The 15,944-nt window shown below is 47.4% G+C and overlaps 1 protein-coding gene across 3 annotated transcripts in view; it reads left to right on the forward strand.

Annotated features, from left to right (window-relative positions):
- The first annotated feature begins 906 nt into the window (after nt 1-906).
- LOC115172813 (proto-oncogene DBL) overlaps nt 907-15,944 on the forward strand; it is a 25,200-nt gene continuing 10,162 nt past the window's right edge. Inside the window, exons 1-13 of one of the 3 annotated variants that reach the window (XM_029730586.1) lie at nt 907-1,019; nt 9,275-9,343; nt 9,602-9,716; nt 10,177-10,267; nt 12,051-12,170; nt 12,297-12,413; nt 12,635-12,784; nt 13,150-13,265; nt 13,599-13,713; nt 13,879-13,998; nt 14,235-14,426; nt 14,615-14,806; nt 15,098-15,269. In XM_029730586.1, the coding sequence (XP_029586446.1) occupies nt 962-1,019; nt 9,275-9,343; nt 9,602-9,716; nt 10,177-10,267; nt 12,051-12,170; nt 12,297-12,413; nt 12,635-12,784; nt 13,150-13,265; nt 13,599-13,713; nt 13,879-13,998; nt 14,235-14,426; nt 14,615-14,806; nt 15,098-15,269 (1,627 nt within the window). In that variant the 5' untranslated portion in view covers nt 907-961. Of the gene's footprint in view, nt 1,020-9,274; nt 9,344-9,601; nt 9,717-10,176; nt 10,268-10,871; nt 11,140-12,050; nt 12,171-12,296; nt 12,414-12,634; nt 12,785-13,149; nt 13,266-13,598; nt 13,714-13,878; nt 13,999-14,234; nt 14,427-14,614; nt 14,807-15,097; nt 15,270-15,944 lie in introns of those variants that run through there. The other 2 variants (XM_029730597.1, XM_029730606.1) reach the window with 2 other exon arrangements.

Raw genomic sequence — 15,944 nt, forward strand, 5'->3', positions numbered from 1 at the left:
TCAGAGATCAAATTATATTTGAACAAAATAATGTTGCAGAAATGCTAATGTTTCTAACCATAGAAGACAATTTCAGAACAATCTGGGATGGTGGGTGTCATGGCTTGCCCAGCATGATACTGTATGCATTAGGTCAGCTATTCAGTGCTGTGCGGCATCAGCCCCACAATCTGCTACAGGAATCTAATGGCCACTAAGATGAGGAAAACAGGAAGGAGGAGTCTTAAGTGAGGAAGTTGGGAGGGAGATGGCAGTGTGTCGGGACTGGAGCCACTGTGCCTCCGCAGCGGCAGAGCTGACGCACTAAAACCCAGGCGGAGAGGGATAAGGGGAGGGCACACGGAGAGAGCGGGTGAGAAACCCCAGTGGCCATACAGATGGGGCAGTGTTTATTTTGACGTGGCAGACTGGATTTCACTACGGGTTAGTGGCTGCAGTTTAGAACAAGGCACTTCCCCACTGGACTGGATGTGAGTGTGTATTTCTCTCTCTCTCTCTCTCTCTCTCTCTCTGTGTGTGTGTGTGTGTGTGTGTGAGGGAGAAGTGCTTCATTGCAGCAGGACTCTGCCATGTACACAGTAGCCAGAAAACCTACCATAGATTTTTCTGTGTGGACTTCCCCACTTCTTCCTCTGTGCGGTTCTGTGGATGCGCTCGATGCGGCTCAAGGTGACTCAGGATTCCCGAGCCAGCCCCAGGGAGCATCCGGACTGGATCCCTAGACCTCCAGGGACAAGTGGGCTGAAGCTTCCTCTCTACCTCCACCTGGAAGTGGAGTTGGACTGCGGAGGGGACCGTAGGATAGTCGGGAGGATGTGAGGCCTTGACAGCAGCCGTTATCCACCACCAGGCCTACTAGTGTCCAGTCCAGCCCTGTGGGGTGGGGGGGGGGGGGGGCAAGGGAATGGGCCCGGTTTCACTGCAGGTGGAGACTGAACAGGAGCAGAAGCCAGAGGGAGAAATGGAGTGCTACCATAGCCTTCTGCAGGCTGGCTCTCAGCTGGAGAACACACTGCAGCGTGAGTACCTGTACTGCCCTTACATCACCCCCTCTCACTGGCATACATATCGTGGTATATGGAGACATATAATGCAATGTTAAGTATGGTATATGGAGACATAACGGCGTCATAATAGAAACTATTTCAAGCATAATGGCAGTTTAAGGTCTATATTGTGTGTTATTGATTGGATGGTTTCTGCTGCATTCCAGCAGTGGGTCCCAACGTAGCCATGCAGGGATTAATGTGCTGTTTTTAAACCCTGGGGGGATAGTTTTCATCCATAGCGATCATATGTAGAGGAGATATTTGTAAGTACACTCCACATCTGGGTGTGTTTGGAGAAATGCCAAACAAACCGTTCCGTCAGTGAAATGTAATAAAAAAAAATAGATGTATTGTGTGACTGAATTGATTAGGGAAACTATCAAGGTAGAGTTCTGTATGGTTGCTCGCAGCTTTTTGAAGTCTAGTCATGAACAATACATTCCTCTATTGGGGGATGAATCCTGTAAGGACAGCCAGATGGACAGATTGGAAAATGAAATCATGAAAACGAGTGGCACTGCATCCCTGTCATGGCCCAGATTCTACAGAAGACAGACGAGGTGATAAACAGTGCCCAGGGAACCATGTCTTTTACACCATTCTCCTCTATCCTTTAGTTTCTATTGGAATCAAGTACATTTATTTTATTTCACCTTTATTTAACCAGGTAGGCATGTTGAGAACAAGTTCTCATTTGCAACTGCGACCTGGCCAAGATAAAGCATAGCAATTCGACACATACAACAACACAGAGTTACACATGGAATAAACAAAACATACAGTCAATAATACAGTAGAACAAAATAAAACAAAAGTCTATCTACATGAGGTAAGTTAAGGCAATAAATAGGCCATGGTGGTGAAGTAATTACAATATAGCAATTAAACACTGGAATGGTAGATGTGCAGAAGATGAATGTGCAAGTAGAGATACTGGGGTGCAAAGGAGCAAGATAAATAAATACAGTATGGGGATGAGGTAGGTAGATAGATGGGCTGTTTACAGATGGGCTATGTACAGGTGCAGTGATCTGTGAGCTGCTCTGACAGCTGGTGCTTAAAGCTAGTGAGGGAGATATGAGTCTCCACCTTCAGAGATTTTTGCAGTTCGTTCCAATCATTGGCAGCAGAGAACTGGAAGGAAAGACGACCAAAGGAAGTATTGGCTTTGGGGGTGACCAGCGAGATATACCTGCTGGAGCGCGCGCTACGAGTGGGTGCTGCTATGGTGACCAGTGAGCTGAGATAAGGTGGGGCTTTACCTAGCAGAGACTTGTAGATAACCTGTAGCCAGTGGGTTTGGCGACGAGTATGAAGCGAGGGCCAACCAACGAGAGCGTACAGGTCGCAATGGGGGGTAGTGTATGGGGCTTTGGTGACAAAACAGGTGGCACTGTGATAGACTGCATCCAGTTTGTTGAGTAGAGTGTTGGAGGCTATTTTATAGATGACATCACCGAAGTCGAGGATCGGTAGGATGGTAAATTTTACGAGGGTATGTTTGGCAGCATGAGTGAAGGATACTTTGTTGCGATATAGGAAGCCAATTCAAGATGTAATTTTGGATTGGAGATGCTTAATATGAGTCTGGAAGGAGAGTTTACAGTCTAACCAGACACCCAGGTATTTGTAGTTGTCCACGTATTCTAAGTCAGAGCCGTCCAGAGTAGTGATGGTGCGGGCAGTGATCGATTGAATAGCATGCATTTAGTTTTAATTGTGTTTAAGAGCAGTTGGAGGCCACGGAAGGAGAGTTGTATGGCATTGAAGCTCGTCTGGAGGTTAGTTAACACAGTGTCCAAAGAGGGGCCAGAAGTATACAGAATGGTGTCGTCTGCGTAGAGGTGGATCAGAGAATCACCAGCAGCAAGAGCAACATCATTGATGTATACAGAGAAGAGAGACGGCCCGAGAATTGAACCCTGTGGCACACCCATAGAGACTGCCAGAGGTCCGGACAACAGGCCCTCCGATTTGACACACTGAACTCTAGTAGTTGGTAAACCAGGCGAGGCAATCATTTGAGAAACCAAGGCTGTCGAGTCTGCCAATAAGAATGTGGTGATTGACAGAGTCGAAAGCCTTGGCCAGGTTGATGAATACGGCTGCACAGTAATGTCTCTTATCGATGGCGGTTGTGATGTTGTTTAGGACCTTGAGCGTGGCTGAGGTGCAACCATGACCAGTTCTGAAACCAGATTGCATAGCAGGGAAGGTACGGTGAGATTCTAAATGGTCGGTAATCTGTTTGTTAACTTGGCTTTCGAAGACCTTAGAAAGACAGGGTAGGATAGATATAGGTCTGTAGCAGTTTGGGTCTAGAGTGTCACCCCCTTTGAAGAGGGGGATGACCGCGGCAGCTTTCCAATCTTTGGGAATCTCAGACGATACGAAAGAGAGGTTGAACAAGCTAGTAATAGGGGTTGCAACAATTTCGGCAGATGATTTTAGAAAGAGAGGGTCCAGATTGTCTGGCCCTGCTAATTTGTATGGGTCCAGATTTTGCAGCTCTTTCAGAACATCAGCTATCTGGATTTGGGTGAAGGAAAAATGGTGGGGGCTTTGGCGGGTTGCTGTGGAGGGTGCCGGGCAGTTGACCGGGGTAGGGGTAGCCAGGTGGAAAGCATGGCTAGCCGTAGAGAAATGCTTATTGAAATTCTCAATTATAGTGGATTTATCGGTGGTAACAGTGTTTCCTAGCCTCAGAGCAGTGGGCAGCTGGGAGGAGGTGCTCTTATTCTCCATGGACTTTACAGTGCCCCAGAACTTTTTTGAGTTAGTACTACAGGATGCAAATTTCTGTTTGAAAAAGCTAGCCTTAGCTTTTCTAACTGCCTGTGTATATTTGTTCCTAACTTCCCTGAAAAGTTGCATATCACGGGGGCTATTCGATGCTAATGCAGAACGCCACAGGATGTTTTTGTGCTGGTCAAGGGCAGACAGGTCTGGAGTGAACCAAGGACCAAATCTATTCCTAGTTCTACATTTTTTGCGTGGGGCATGCTTATTTAAGATGGTGAGGAAGGCACTTTTAAAGAATAGCCAGGCGGAGGAAAGGGCTATTTTCTTTGGAGATGTAGTGACAGTTTGTTGGACTCAGTCTGGAGACTGCTCCTGGATGGTGGTGATTTGTAGCTGTAGTAAACTGGATTCTCTACTCTGTAGAGGACTAGTAGGATTGTGTTGGTAAACCCTCTTTGGCACTGCTTTGTTGTTGTGGAGCCCTGCTAGCATGTTTATTGACCCTGTACTTCCCCTGGGAAGTAGGGTTGTCCCCGACCCTGTCCCTGTACTTTCCCTGTGTGGTGGTGTTGTCCCTGTGTTGTGGTGGTGTTGTCCCTGTCCCTGTGTGAAGGTGTTGTCCCTGTCCCCGTGTGAAGGTGTTGTCCCTGTACTTTCCCTGTGTGGTGGTGTTGTCCCTGTGTAGTGGTGGTGTTGTCCCTGTCCCTCATGGGAGTGTTGGCTGTGTGTGAAGGTAATGGGGGCATTGGGGGGAAAAGGCCATCCTCCGGAGGTTCTATTTTTACCAGGTGGAGTTTGCTGGAGGCACTGCAGTACGTTTTATATCTGACCATGGAAAAACCTGCAGACGGACACAATCTCACTCTCACACACAGACACACACACACAACTGATCAGTTACCTGTAAGTTTAAATCTTCACCTCCCTCCACCTGGTGGTATTTTAACCTGTCTATAATTTACTTCTCTGTGTGTGTGTGAAGAAACAAGGCATACAAGGTTTCCTATGAGTTGTGTGAAAAATGTGTAATTTTAAAGACCCAGAATGCTTCCTGCAGTTAATCCTGAACCTTCACAGTAAGTCATGTGGTCTTCAGGCTGAGAGACTGAGGTCCATTGCGACGCCATAACACACCGCTTCAACGATACCTGTCGGCACATGATAAACAGACTGCAGTTGGTAAGAGGTATGTTTCATATAGAAAGTAAGCTCTGTCTGTGCAGATGTTGAGCTATAAAAATGTATCTGTCCAAGTTCACAGCAGAATATCACATAATACATTTCATTTCCACCCACATTAGCTTTGCTGCATATTGATGCTAGGGCAAAAAGAGCAGCTTGAAACCTAAATGATAAGTCGGACAAATCACGTTCACGTGAGCCCAGATGGTCGTGTGAGGAATTTCCTTCAAGGTTTTCCCTCTCCCTAACCCACCACTAAGATCCCCTTAAACGCTGAAAGCCCTGGTTGGTTAAAAATATCTGCTGACTTCAAAACAGCCCTTGTAAATGTGTGTGCGGTGTGTGTAAACCTAAGAGAGTTCATGTGTGTGCCGGTCTCCCTATGTCTCAAGAGCTGTGGACAGTGTATGCAGTATATTGCTCTCGCTCTCTCTCTCCACACAATGTAGCCTCTGAGACATCAGTGACTTGGCTGAAGGAGGAAGTCTATGCCCGCCCAGTATGCCCACAACCTGGCCTCATGGCATGAGCAGTGCCAGTCATGTGTGATGGCACTGAAATCGACTGGCTGTGTGGCACCCTTCTTGTCAGGGTCTTACCTAGGCAAAATGTGTCCCATTCACGTCTAAATGACTCAATCCTTTTGCAGAGAACAACTATTTAAAATCTGTTGATGATCATCTATTTGGGGGGGAGGGGTCTTGAGTAAATGAGCACGGGAATAGAGGGAGGAAAAGAACCACAATCTTATTGGGCAACTACAAGCAAGTTGTGCCAGCTACCGCAGGTTGGCTAATTCTCAGCAAACGACACAGGACTATCACAGATCAACCACTACAGTATGTCATCAGGATGCCTGGCCACAGCCTGGCCAGCCCTGCTTTACCCTGGGCCTTTAATCTGTCCAGCTGTCTGGGAGTCTGTCTCAGGACCCACTTATGCTTAATGGGGGAATCTTGTTTTCTGGGCCAGGGCAGAACAAACACAGGTTATTTGCGTTTTGAAGCAGCAAACACTACTCAGTCTGACTAGGCTTTGGTGCTTGGATGCTTTGATGAATCAAGTCAGCGGGAATAATTATTTACTAGCTGTGTGGCTGCAAAATAGAAGGCGTGATTTGGAGGCTGGGTGTGTTGTGCAGACATCTTGTTTAGCATGCCAGGCAGAGACCGAGTGGTTTACACCATGTGACGAGTGGTGCAGAGTGCTGATTGGAGAGGGGCCGTGGCGGAGTCTCATCCTGGGATCACAGACTAGCACGCATATTAAAAACACTGCAGCCATCCTGCCTGCAGCACAAGCATTCTCCCGCGGCTCTTCTGTATAGTATAATGTCTACAGTAAGGAGCAGGCAAGGCGGCTGCAGTGTGTGTGCTGTTAAGTCTCAGTATTGTTTTGGTTGCCTATTATCATAAAGTATTCAGACCCCATTACATTTTCCACATTTTGTTACGTTACAGCCTTATTCTAAAATTGATTAAATTGTCAATCTACAAACAATAGCCCATAATGACAAAGCAAAACCAGTTAAAAAAAAATAAAAAATGAAATATGACATTTGCATAAGTATTCAGACCCTTTACTCAGAACTTTGTTGGCAGCGATTACAACCTCAAGTCTTTTTGGGTATGATGCTACAAGCTTGGCACACCTGTATTTGGGGAGTTTCTCCCATTCTTCTCTGCAGATCCTCTCGAGCTCTGTCAGGTTGGATGGGGAGTGTCGCTACACAGCTATTTTCAGGTCTCTCCAGAGATGTTCGATTGGGTTCAGGTCTGGGCTCTGGCTGGGCCACTCAAGGACATTCAGAGACTTGTCCTGAAGCCACTCCTGTGTTCTTGGCTGTGTGCTTAGGGTCGTTGTCCTGTTGGAAGGTGAACCTTCGCCCCAGTCTGAGGTCCTGAGCGCTCTGGAGCAGGTTTTCATCAAGGACCTCTCTGTACTTTGCTCCGTTCATCTTTCCCCCAATCCTGCCTAGTCTCCCAGTCCCTGCCACTGAAAAACATCCCCAAAGCATGATGCTGCCACCACCATGCTTCACCGTAGGGTTGGTGCCAGGTTTCCTCCAGACGTGACACTTGGCATTCAGGCCATAGAGTTCAATCTTGGTTTCATCAGATTTAATTCCGCTGCTCTATCGATTGCTACATACATTGTCTAAATCTGCCTTCCTGGAACTAATTTGTGTGATGTCAAAATGAGGGGCGTTGTATAAAACAAATTAATCAGCGATTGGATCATCTCTAACGTATCTAACCAATCAAAGTTGATGACGTCATCATGTAGGCTGGCTCTGGCCCAACCCATCGCTTTCAGGGACCAATCAGAACGTTCAGAATGTGTTTGCATTCCAAAAGACGTTGGGGAGGGGGGGGCAAAGCCAGACTCATCGTGGAGAAGAATCTTGAGTGGGCGTGGCGTTTTGCCGGAGTGATATGGATGGGTAGCCTGACAAGGATATTTCACCTTTTCTCATTAGATTGCGTCTTCATTACAGTCACAAATCGTATCTTCTGTCATATGCTGTGGCGCAGTAAGGGATGACAAAATGATTGGTTGTGAAGCTGCATAGTAGACATTGTTGACGTCCGCTGTACAGGAGATGCAGTGTGTCCAGTAGTACATTCACTATCTACCCCCCATGAACTATTTAGAAACTGCCTGTGAGTACTACATGTGGCCTTAGCAAGCTCCCTGATACACTCGAGCCATGGAAGCATGAACTATTACACAACCAGTCAAGGATATCCATCTTCAACCTGTCACTAACCAGTACCTGGCAGTAACCCTCTACGCCATGGCTGTGTGTGAATGGCCCAGCCCAGTACAGCCCATGTCTGTGTGTGAATGGCCCAGCCCAGTACAGCCCATGGCTGTGTGTGAATGGCCCAGCCCAGTACAGCCCATGGCTGTGTGTGAATGGCCCAGCCCAGTACAGCCCATGGCTGTGTGTGAATGGCCCAGCCCAGTACAGCCCATGGCTGTGTGTGAATGGCCCAGCCCAGTACAGCCCATGGCTGTGTGTGAATGGCCCAGCCCAGTACAGCCCATGGCTGTGTGTGAATGGCCCAGCCCAGTACAGCCCATGGCTGTGTGTGTGTGTCAGTCACACTCATTAAATGTTCACCATCTGCAGAGCTCATTACCCCTCCACTCGCTGACTCCCCGCCAGACACTGTTACCCCCGACGACATCGGTGTGGAAAAGGACACTCTCTCCCTCTCTCGACACGGTCTCTCCCCTCTTTCTCTCTCTACCCTGCATATCTCTCTCTTTCTCACTCTCCCTACACAACAACTCTCTCTCTCTCCTTATACTGCATCTCTCTGCGTGTATGAAATCCTATTCATATTTACTAATAATGTGTATTATTCACAAGGAAGACTGAGTGTATGTGAATCAAGTGATCGGTTGCATAAACTAGTCGACCACAGAGCATTATACATGACTATATACGACTTTTACTTTAGAGTTATATAATGCCTTGATAGTGGAGTTTAAACTCAATCTTCAGTGTGGCTTCCATCATCCCATTATATCATTGTATATTTATGTTACATGCAGTGTAGAGTCCTTTCAACATTGTTGAATGTGGAATGAGGAGTGAGTCAGTGCTGCCTGCCACCACAGCTTGGTGTACACCACAGGAGGCTGGTGAGGGGAGGACAGCTCATACCATGTGTTTGACGTATTTGATACCATTCCACTCCAGCCGTTACCACGAGCCCGTCCTCCCCAATTTAGGTGCCATCAGCCTCCTGTGGTGTAAACAGTATATAATATATGTAACCCCCTGCTGCCTCACCTGGTGACGGGTGGCTCCCGTGTGGCTCAGTTGGTAGAGCATGGTGTTTGCAACGCCAGGGTTGTGGGTTCGATTCCCACGGGGGGCCAGTACGGAGAAAAAATGTATGAAATGTATGTATTCACTACTGTAACTTGCTCTGGATAAGAGCATCTGCTAAATGACTAAAATGTAAAAATGTAAGGGCATGGCGAGGTATAGTGACTACCTCCTGCTGTGCTAGCCTGGATGACACAGTGGATAGAAGGGCTCCAGACCCACCTCAGAACGATTGACTGACTTGAACCAAACAGCTGACAGTCTGATACCTTTCTTACCACTGTAATGTTGTTTTACATATGACCACCGGGAGGTAGTAATTCTGCCTGCTATTTCATCATTCTTATGGGACAAGTTATGAATGATAACCGCTGTGTGACAGGTTGAAAGAGGCCTCATTGGGACCTGTTATTCTAATCTCTCTCTCTCTCTCTATCTCTCTACCCCCTTCCCACAGAAGTGTCAGTCTCTATGAGTATGAAGGAGGTGGACGGCTACATTGAGAAGCAGGTGGCCTACCTGTCAGGTGGGGGCTCTTTACTTAGTCTTGTCCCACTACTAAGGGTTCATAACCTCTGACCTGTGTTTGCATTGGTTGTGTAGCTTCAGGTGGCGTCTACGAGCTGTAAAAGTACTAGTGACGTGTTGAAACTGACACAGCTGTGCTCAGTTAATCCAACGTGTGTAGACTGTTTGAATGAGCCGTCCGCAAAGAACATAATGTCATTGTTTAATTCATTGTCGAGTGCGATTTGTTCATATGAAAAATCATTTTTCTTCGCAGGGGGGCGTGGTGAGGACTCTAGCGTGATCGTCACCCTCCCAGAATACTCTGCTTTCAGCGACATTCCGGAGGAATCTTTAGCCAAAGTCTTAACGTACCTCACCCTCATACCTCGGTGGGTGAACCACCATATTACACTCCCTCCTAAAATGATTCTCTGTAACCCTCCCTCTCTCTTCTCACAACGCTCTCTTTCTCTGCAGTGCAGTGTGTGCCTGCTTTAGTCCAGAGTTAGCATTCTTTGCACAGATGACACTAGATGATCCCTGTCCCTCATCTATTTCGATGCCCTAGTGATGTGCTCTGTGCCAGCTCAGAGCAGGTATACCCTAGGGAGGAGGGATCATATCATTGGTTGAGTACAGGTCACAAGAGTTGATGAATGTCCCTGTAAACATATCTAATGTATTCACTCTGCAGTCCTTCTTTCTATACCCCAAAAATATAATTTGTTGTCAAATGAACTTTTCGGTACTATGCCTGTACATTTTACCAGTAAAAGTATACATTTGTTCAGTGAAAGGTACATGTGAAATGTACATGTGTTCAAATACTTTTGGTGCTTGTGTTTGCAGAGCAAGACAGCCAGGTGTAAAATTCATCATCATTTTAGACAGAAGACTGGATACATGGACCTCTATCAAAACAGCACTTGCCAGAATTGCGGTGAGCCAGTTAAGTCATGGCATTTTCTCGCGTGCATACATGCGTATGTGGAAATGAAATCAAACGTTATTGGTCGCATACACAGTTTAGCAGATGTTATAGTAGGGTGCTGCGAAATTCCTGTGTTACTAGCTCTTAATAATGCCAAACATGTCAAACAAGTACACTAAATAATCATGTATTTTTTTAAACACAAGAAATCAAGAAAGGTCGTAACGAAACCAAATCTACTGTGGAAGTATGGAAACGATACTAGTTTAGGCCTGGCCCTATCCTACTAAAGAACGGGTGATTTGCTGCTGTGTAAAAAAAAACTAAAAACTGTTCAGAATATCAGTACTGTCAGACGACGTCAGAGTGGGGAGCTGTCCATGGTGCTGAATTATCCCCACTCAGTTCCTGCTGTTTTGGGGATGGTCTCTTATGCGGTTTTGTTCATTAAAATACTTGATCGTGCCAATATCTGTCAAATACTGCAGTTTTGTCACCGTTTATTATTGCGCATACCTAATTTTCTAATAAATTGTTCTGTATTCACTGTATGAAAATAAAGTCCCGTTGTGAGGGAATCGAAATGCATGAGCCAGCACTCCGCTACATGGATATTTACCTGATGACGCTATACTTCGGCGGAAAATGAGGGAGAGCGGGAAGTCGAGAAGGCTAGAGGAAGGGAGAGCTTGCAGACAGCGCTGCCACCCTCCTCGTGGCAGCAACGTTGATGCAGCGGAGTAGAGGGGCCAATAAATAACTTGGCACCAGTTTGTTAGCGACGGGCCGGGCGAGATTTTAGCGTTATCGCATAAATGGCTGTTAACACGATGGCTGAGAGTTACCAGCGCCGAGGATTGCACAGGACACGGAAGAGCCCGGTAACGCGATTATTAAATAGTTTGATTACGTGCTAAAATAGTTGTGCTCGAGTTTGGGTGGGCAGAGTGAATGCGGCATCGCTAACTGACAGCAGCTTGCTGAGCGTAGCACTGCAGTGCAGAGCCTGATTTGAGTTTAGTCATACAATTGATGCAGTGAGACCGAGAAAGATAACTTGCTTATATGAATGCAAACCGGGCATGTTGAGCTTGAAGGGCAGAGTTTGTTGGCGGTAGTCTGAAGCTAGATTTAGATAGCGAGGACAAATGAATGTCAAAGAGCTATATAAGCGAATGCATCGGTCTTTTGGGGATAATCAATTTCCCACTGTTTTATGTCGATGTTCTGTGCTGCACATGTTCACGCTTTAACAGCTGGCAACTTCAATTGAACCAAACCCATTTGTTAGTTAGCAGACCTTCACCACCGCAGTCGTGTGATTTAAAAATGGTTGTGAGCATAATTTTTCAAATTTAGCTAATCAGATTGTCATCCTTGGCCTACTGGCTTTACTTGTGATCTGATGCTGGGAATCACTCTGAAAATCACCTCATCCCTAAATAAAATACAGACTACCTACGATCTGTTGTTGTTTAGTGAATCCATTTGATAGTGACTGCAACTTCAATACACCTGTGATCGGCACCAGCTAGCAGGATATGTCTGCCTTTCCTTATCTGATTGACAGTGGGTGAGCCTGAGGCTTTGTCTGACTGCGGATGATTGCTTGTTAATGCAGTCAATATGTCCTGTCAGTGACAGATGCTGGCTAGTGCCTATCCCTCTATGCATCCAGAAGTGTGAACAGACTCTGGCCTAGGGTTGGGTAAAGACATGGTCCAGGAGTTATCGAAGGTAAGAGCTCACTGTCCAACCCCAGGGGTGTGATTGTGTCTCTCCCCGTCTCCAGGCCTCCTTCCCTGGGAACCTCCACCTGGTGCTGGTGCTGAGACCCACCAGCTTCTTCCAGCGCACCGTCACAGACCTGGGCTTCCGTTTCAGCCAGGAGGACTTCATGCTCAAGATGCCAGTAAGGCAGATCAGAGGCCAAATCCAACACTTCACCACACGGCATCGGCATCTCATGTTTGAAGAAGCGTGCGTAGTACTACACACAGTCAATTATGTGCAGCTAATTCTAGCTCTCCTTTATTAGGTGGTGATGCTGAGCTCTGTGACAGACCTACTGAGATACATTGATGAGAACCAACTGACCTCTGAGTTTGGTGGAACCCTGGACTACTGCCACAGTGACTGGATCGTCCTAAGAACAGTACATACTTTACACTTCCGTAGCATCAACCATGCAGCCACTCAGAACCCCCAACACTTATATTACAACATATCTAATGCAGAGAGACACATTCAAACTTGGCCTGTGTGTTTGCACAGTTCTGAGTGATGACATCAGAGTATACATTTAGAAACACTGTGACGACTTCCCTGTGTTGCGTGTGTGTGTGTGCGTGTGTGCGCTCTCTGGCTCCCCTCCAGGCCATAGAGAGCTTTGCGGTGACAGTTAAGGACATAGCTCAGATGCTGCAGGGGTTTGGCACAGAGCTGGCTGAGACCAAACTGCCAGACGAGGGCACCGCCATCATGCGCCTCCTCTCAACCCACACTGACAAGTACAGGAAACTCAAGGTATACTGCAACCCTTTTACACCATAGAGATAGATAGAGGACTCATATTTGTATCTGTGCCGTTTTAGCGTCTGGGCAGTGCCATCGAAGTAATAGATTTTCACTCTTCTTCATTGGCTGATTTGCTCCCAACTCATAGAAATCCCCACCCAGTTGACTACCTTAAAATGGAGGAAGCCCTCAATGGCCATGCTAAAATGGGTTATATCTATGATGAGTCCTCTATCACTATGTTTTACGCTAGACTCTATCATAATGTGTTACAATTCTATATCAGTGGCAGACTAACTGACAGCTTGTCTACATGTTCACCCTGATATGTTATAACCATTTTGTCTGTCTTGATCATTGTCTGTCTTGTACAGGAGGCGATACGGTCAGTATCAAAGGAGGGTCGTCACCTGCTGGCTAGCCTGGAGGCCTCGGGGAGAGAGGAGGATTCACTTTGGGATGTCAGGCTGGACTGGGAGACTGTGCAGAGGTGTGTGTGTGTGTGTATATAACCTCAGAGATAATCATGCTAAGGTCTGCCTAAAGAGTGGCCACGGGGCTCCTGAGTGGCGCAGTGGTCTGAGGCACTGCATCTCAGTGCTAGAGGCGTCACTACAGACCCTGGTTCAAACCCGGGCTGTATCACAACTGGCCATGATCGGGAGTCCCATAGGGCGGCGCACAATTTGCACAGCATCGTCCGGGTTAGGGGAGGGTTTGGCTGGGGTAGGCCATCATTGTAAAATAAGAATTTGTTCTTAACTAACTTGCCTAGTTAAATAAAGGTACATTTTTCATTATAACCTCTCTCTCTGGTCTTCAGGCTACTAGCCCAGCTGAGGGGCATGGAGTCAGCCTTTGACGGCTTCTTTGAGAAGCATCATCTAAAACTGCAACAGTACTTACAGCTGCTCAGATACGAACATCGCTTCAAGGAGGTGAGACTGATCAATTGCATAGTTGATGATGGTTGATTCGTTGTCGAGAGGCAACTCTTAGAACAGGGAGGACACGAGGCGTACAGTTCAATTTGAGATCGGATGGGACGTTTTGAAGTTGGGAGGGGTATATGTCTCTATCTAATGTGTCTCTCTCTCCGTCAGATGGAGTTGTCTCTGGAGCGTCTGGCTTCCCAGGAGAGGGAGGTGTCGTCGTCAGGGGAGACGCTGACTCAGACAGAGCAGACACTCAGAGACCTGGACAGCCTAGAGGCTCACGCACAGGTCAGTGTTTACCAGGGGACACTTCCCTCATCAGATCAACGGACCAGGGTTACACATACTGTATAGTGTGGTTGGCAGAGATTGTCTTCTCTGGGACTCGTGCTTTTGGTAATAGCATAGGTTGTGTAGCTAGGATTGAAGTGTATTTGCCATTGTGGTGTTGTGTGTATGTAGGCCTCCTGCATGCCGTGTCTTGTTGTATGTAACTGACTGCGGTGTCCGGGTTGTGTTGCTAGGAGGAGATGGGCCGTGCCCAGATCATCATCCTCCATGGGCACCAGCTGGCAGCCAGTCACCACTATGCCATGGCCCTGATCGTGCAGCGCGGCAACGAGCTACGTCACCACTGTGACACGCTCAGTAATGCTCTGAGGGTGAAGCGCGCACACCTCTCCCAGGCCCACCGGCTGCTGCTATGCCTCGGCCAGGTAGAGGACACACACACACACACACACACACACACACACACACACACACATACTGTTTACACTATTGCACACAGATGAGTACAAATCTAACATCATACACAAACAACCACGCTAATACTCTGTCAAGTGCTACCGTATATCCGAATATGACTGGTCAGTGTGACACCGTTGTCTTGTCCCCTCCATAGGCCCAGAGTTGGTGTGACGACGGGGCCTACCTGTTGGCCCAGCAGCTGGTGGGTAAGTTCCAGTCTAAGGAGGGGGCCCAGGCTGCTCTGAAGGACATAGACAGATTCCTGGAGGGGGCTCCGTCTCTCCTCAGCTCAGGACATAACCTCCTGGCCGTGGAGTTTGAGTCTGTCGTCACCCCAGAGATACAGGTCCAACACCAAGCCAGTGTCTCTCATTGACAAACAGCCTTATGGTTTAAAGAGTAACCCCCTCTGTAATGCTTCTCATGACCCATCTGTGTCTAATCCATTCTCTATGTTTTCAATCACCCCCATAATATATTTCATATTACAGGACTTATACAAGCATTCATTTCTGGTTATGGTACCTTCAGGCAACCTTCAAGACTGCATAACGGCTATAAACAGCTGTTTAACTAACACTCCATACAGGTTTTGGGTCGATATAAATGTCCTAAGCTCCTCTTCCATCCTCCACAGGTCCAGATAGGGAAGACGTTTGAGAAGCACACGGTGGTGCAGGAGATGATCCACAACAGGCAGGTCTGTCTGAGGAAGCTGGCTGATAAACATGTCCGTCCCATCCAACTAGTGGCCCCCAGGGCGGAGAGCCCGCCCCGCTCCAAGTCCCCACTCTTTTCCCCCAAACATGGTAAGAGGAGGCAGTGGAGTACACACACACACACAATCACACACTTATTCAATCACACTTGATACAGTACATTAGCATTTATCACAGTAGATTAAAGAACATCAGACTACAGTTGACTGTTTGTGGTTCTAGAGGCTTACTGCACACTTTAATTATCCAGCTCCGCTAGGCCTCCACCCAGGGCTCTGCTGTTTCCCAGACCCTGTGACTGCAGCCCTCCTCTGGCCTGACAGCCGCCCCTCTCCCCTGGGTACTGGGTGTCGTCCGTGTCCTCAGCCTAGGGCTTCACACACCTTCCTCCAGGCCACAAAGCAGCGATCAAAACAGCAAACCACAGGCTCCAGTAATGAGGAAGCCTCAGGGTCTTTGTGCTCGACCTGAGTTAGAGGTCCACCTTTACCGATGAGCTAGCTGTCCGGGCCCAGCACTATAATCAGTCCTTAGGGGGATACTCTGTTAGCCGTGATGCTAGCTGGGTACTGTATGGTAATAATGTATATGAACCACGTACGGCAAAGACCCTTTCATCTCCCACTCGCCTCCAGGCAGGGCTGAACAAAGCTAGCCATACCGCACCCAATTAATAACGAGGTGCGACGTGTGGGTGTGTTTCTCACACACAGAAGGAAACCCCTTTTTTAAGAGGGGAGATGAAGATAAATGTGTTGGCTCTGA

The sequence above is a fragment of the Salmo trutta genome, chromosome 3, assembly GCF_901001165.1.
Source record: "Salmo trutta chromosome 3, fSalTru1.1, whole genome shotgun sequence".
NCBI lineage: Eukaryota > Metazoa > Chordata > Actinopteri > Salmoniformes > Salmonidae > Salmo > Salmo trutta.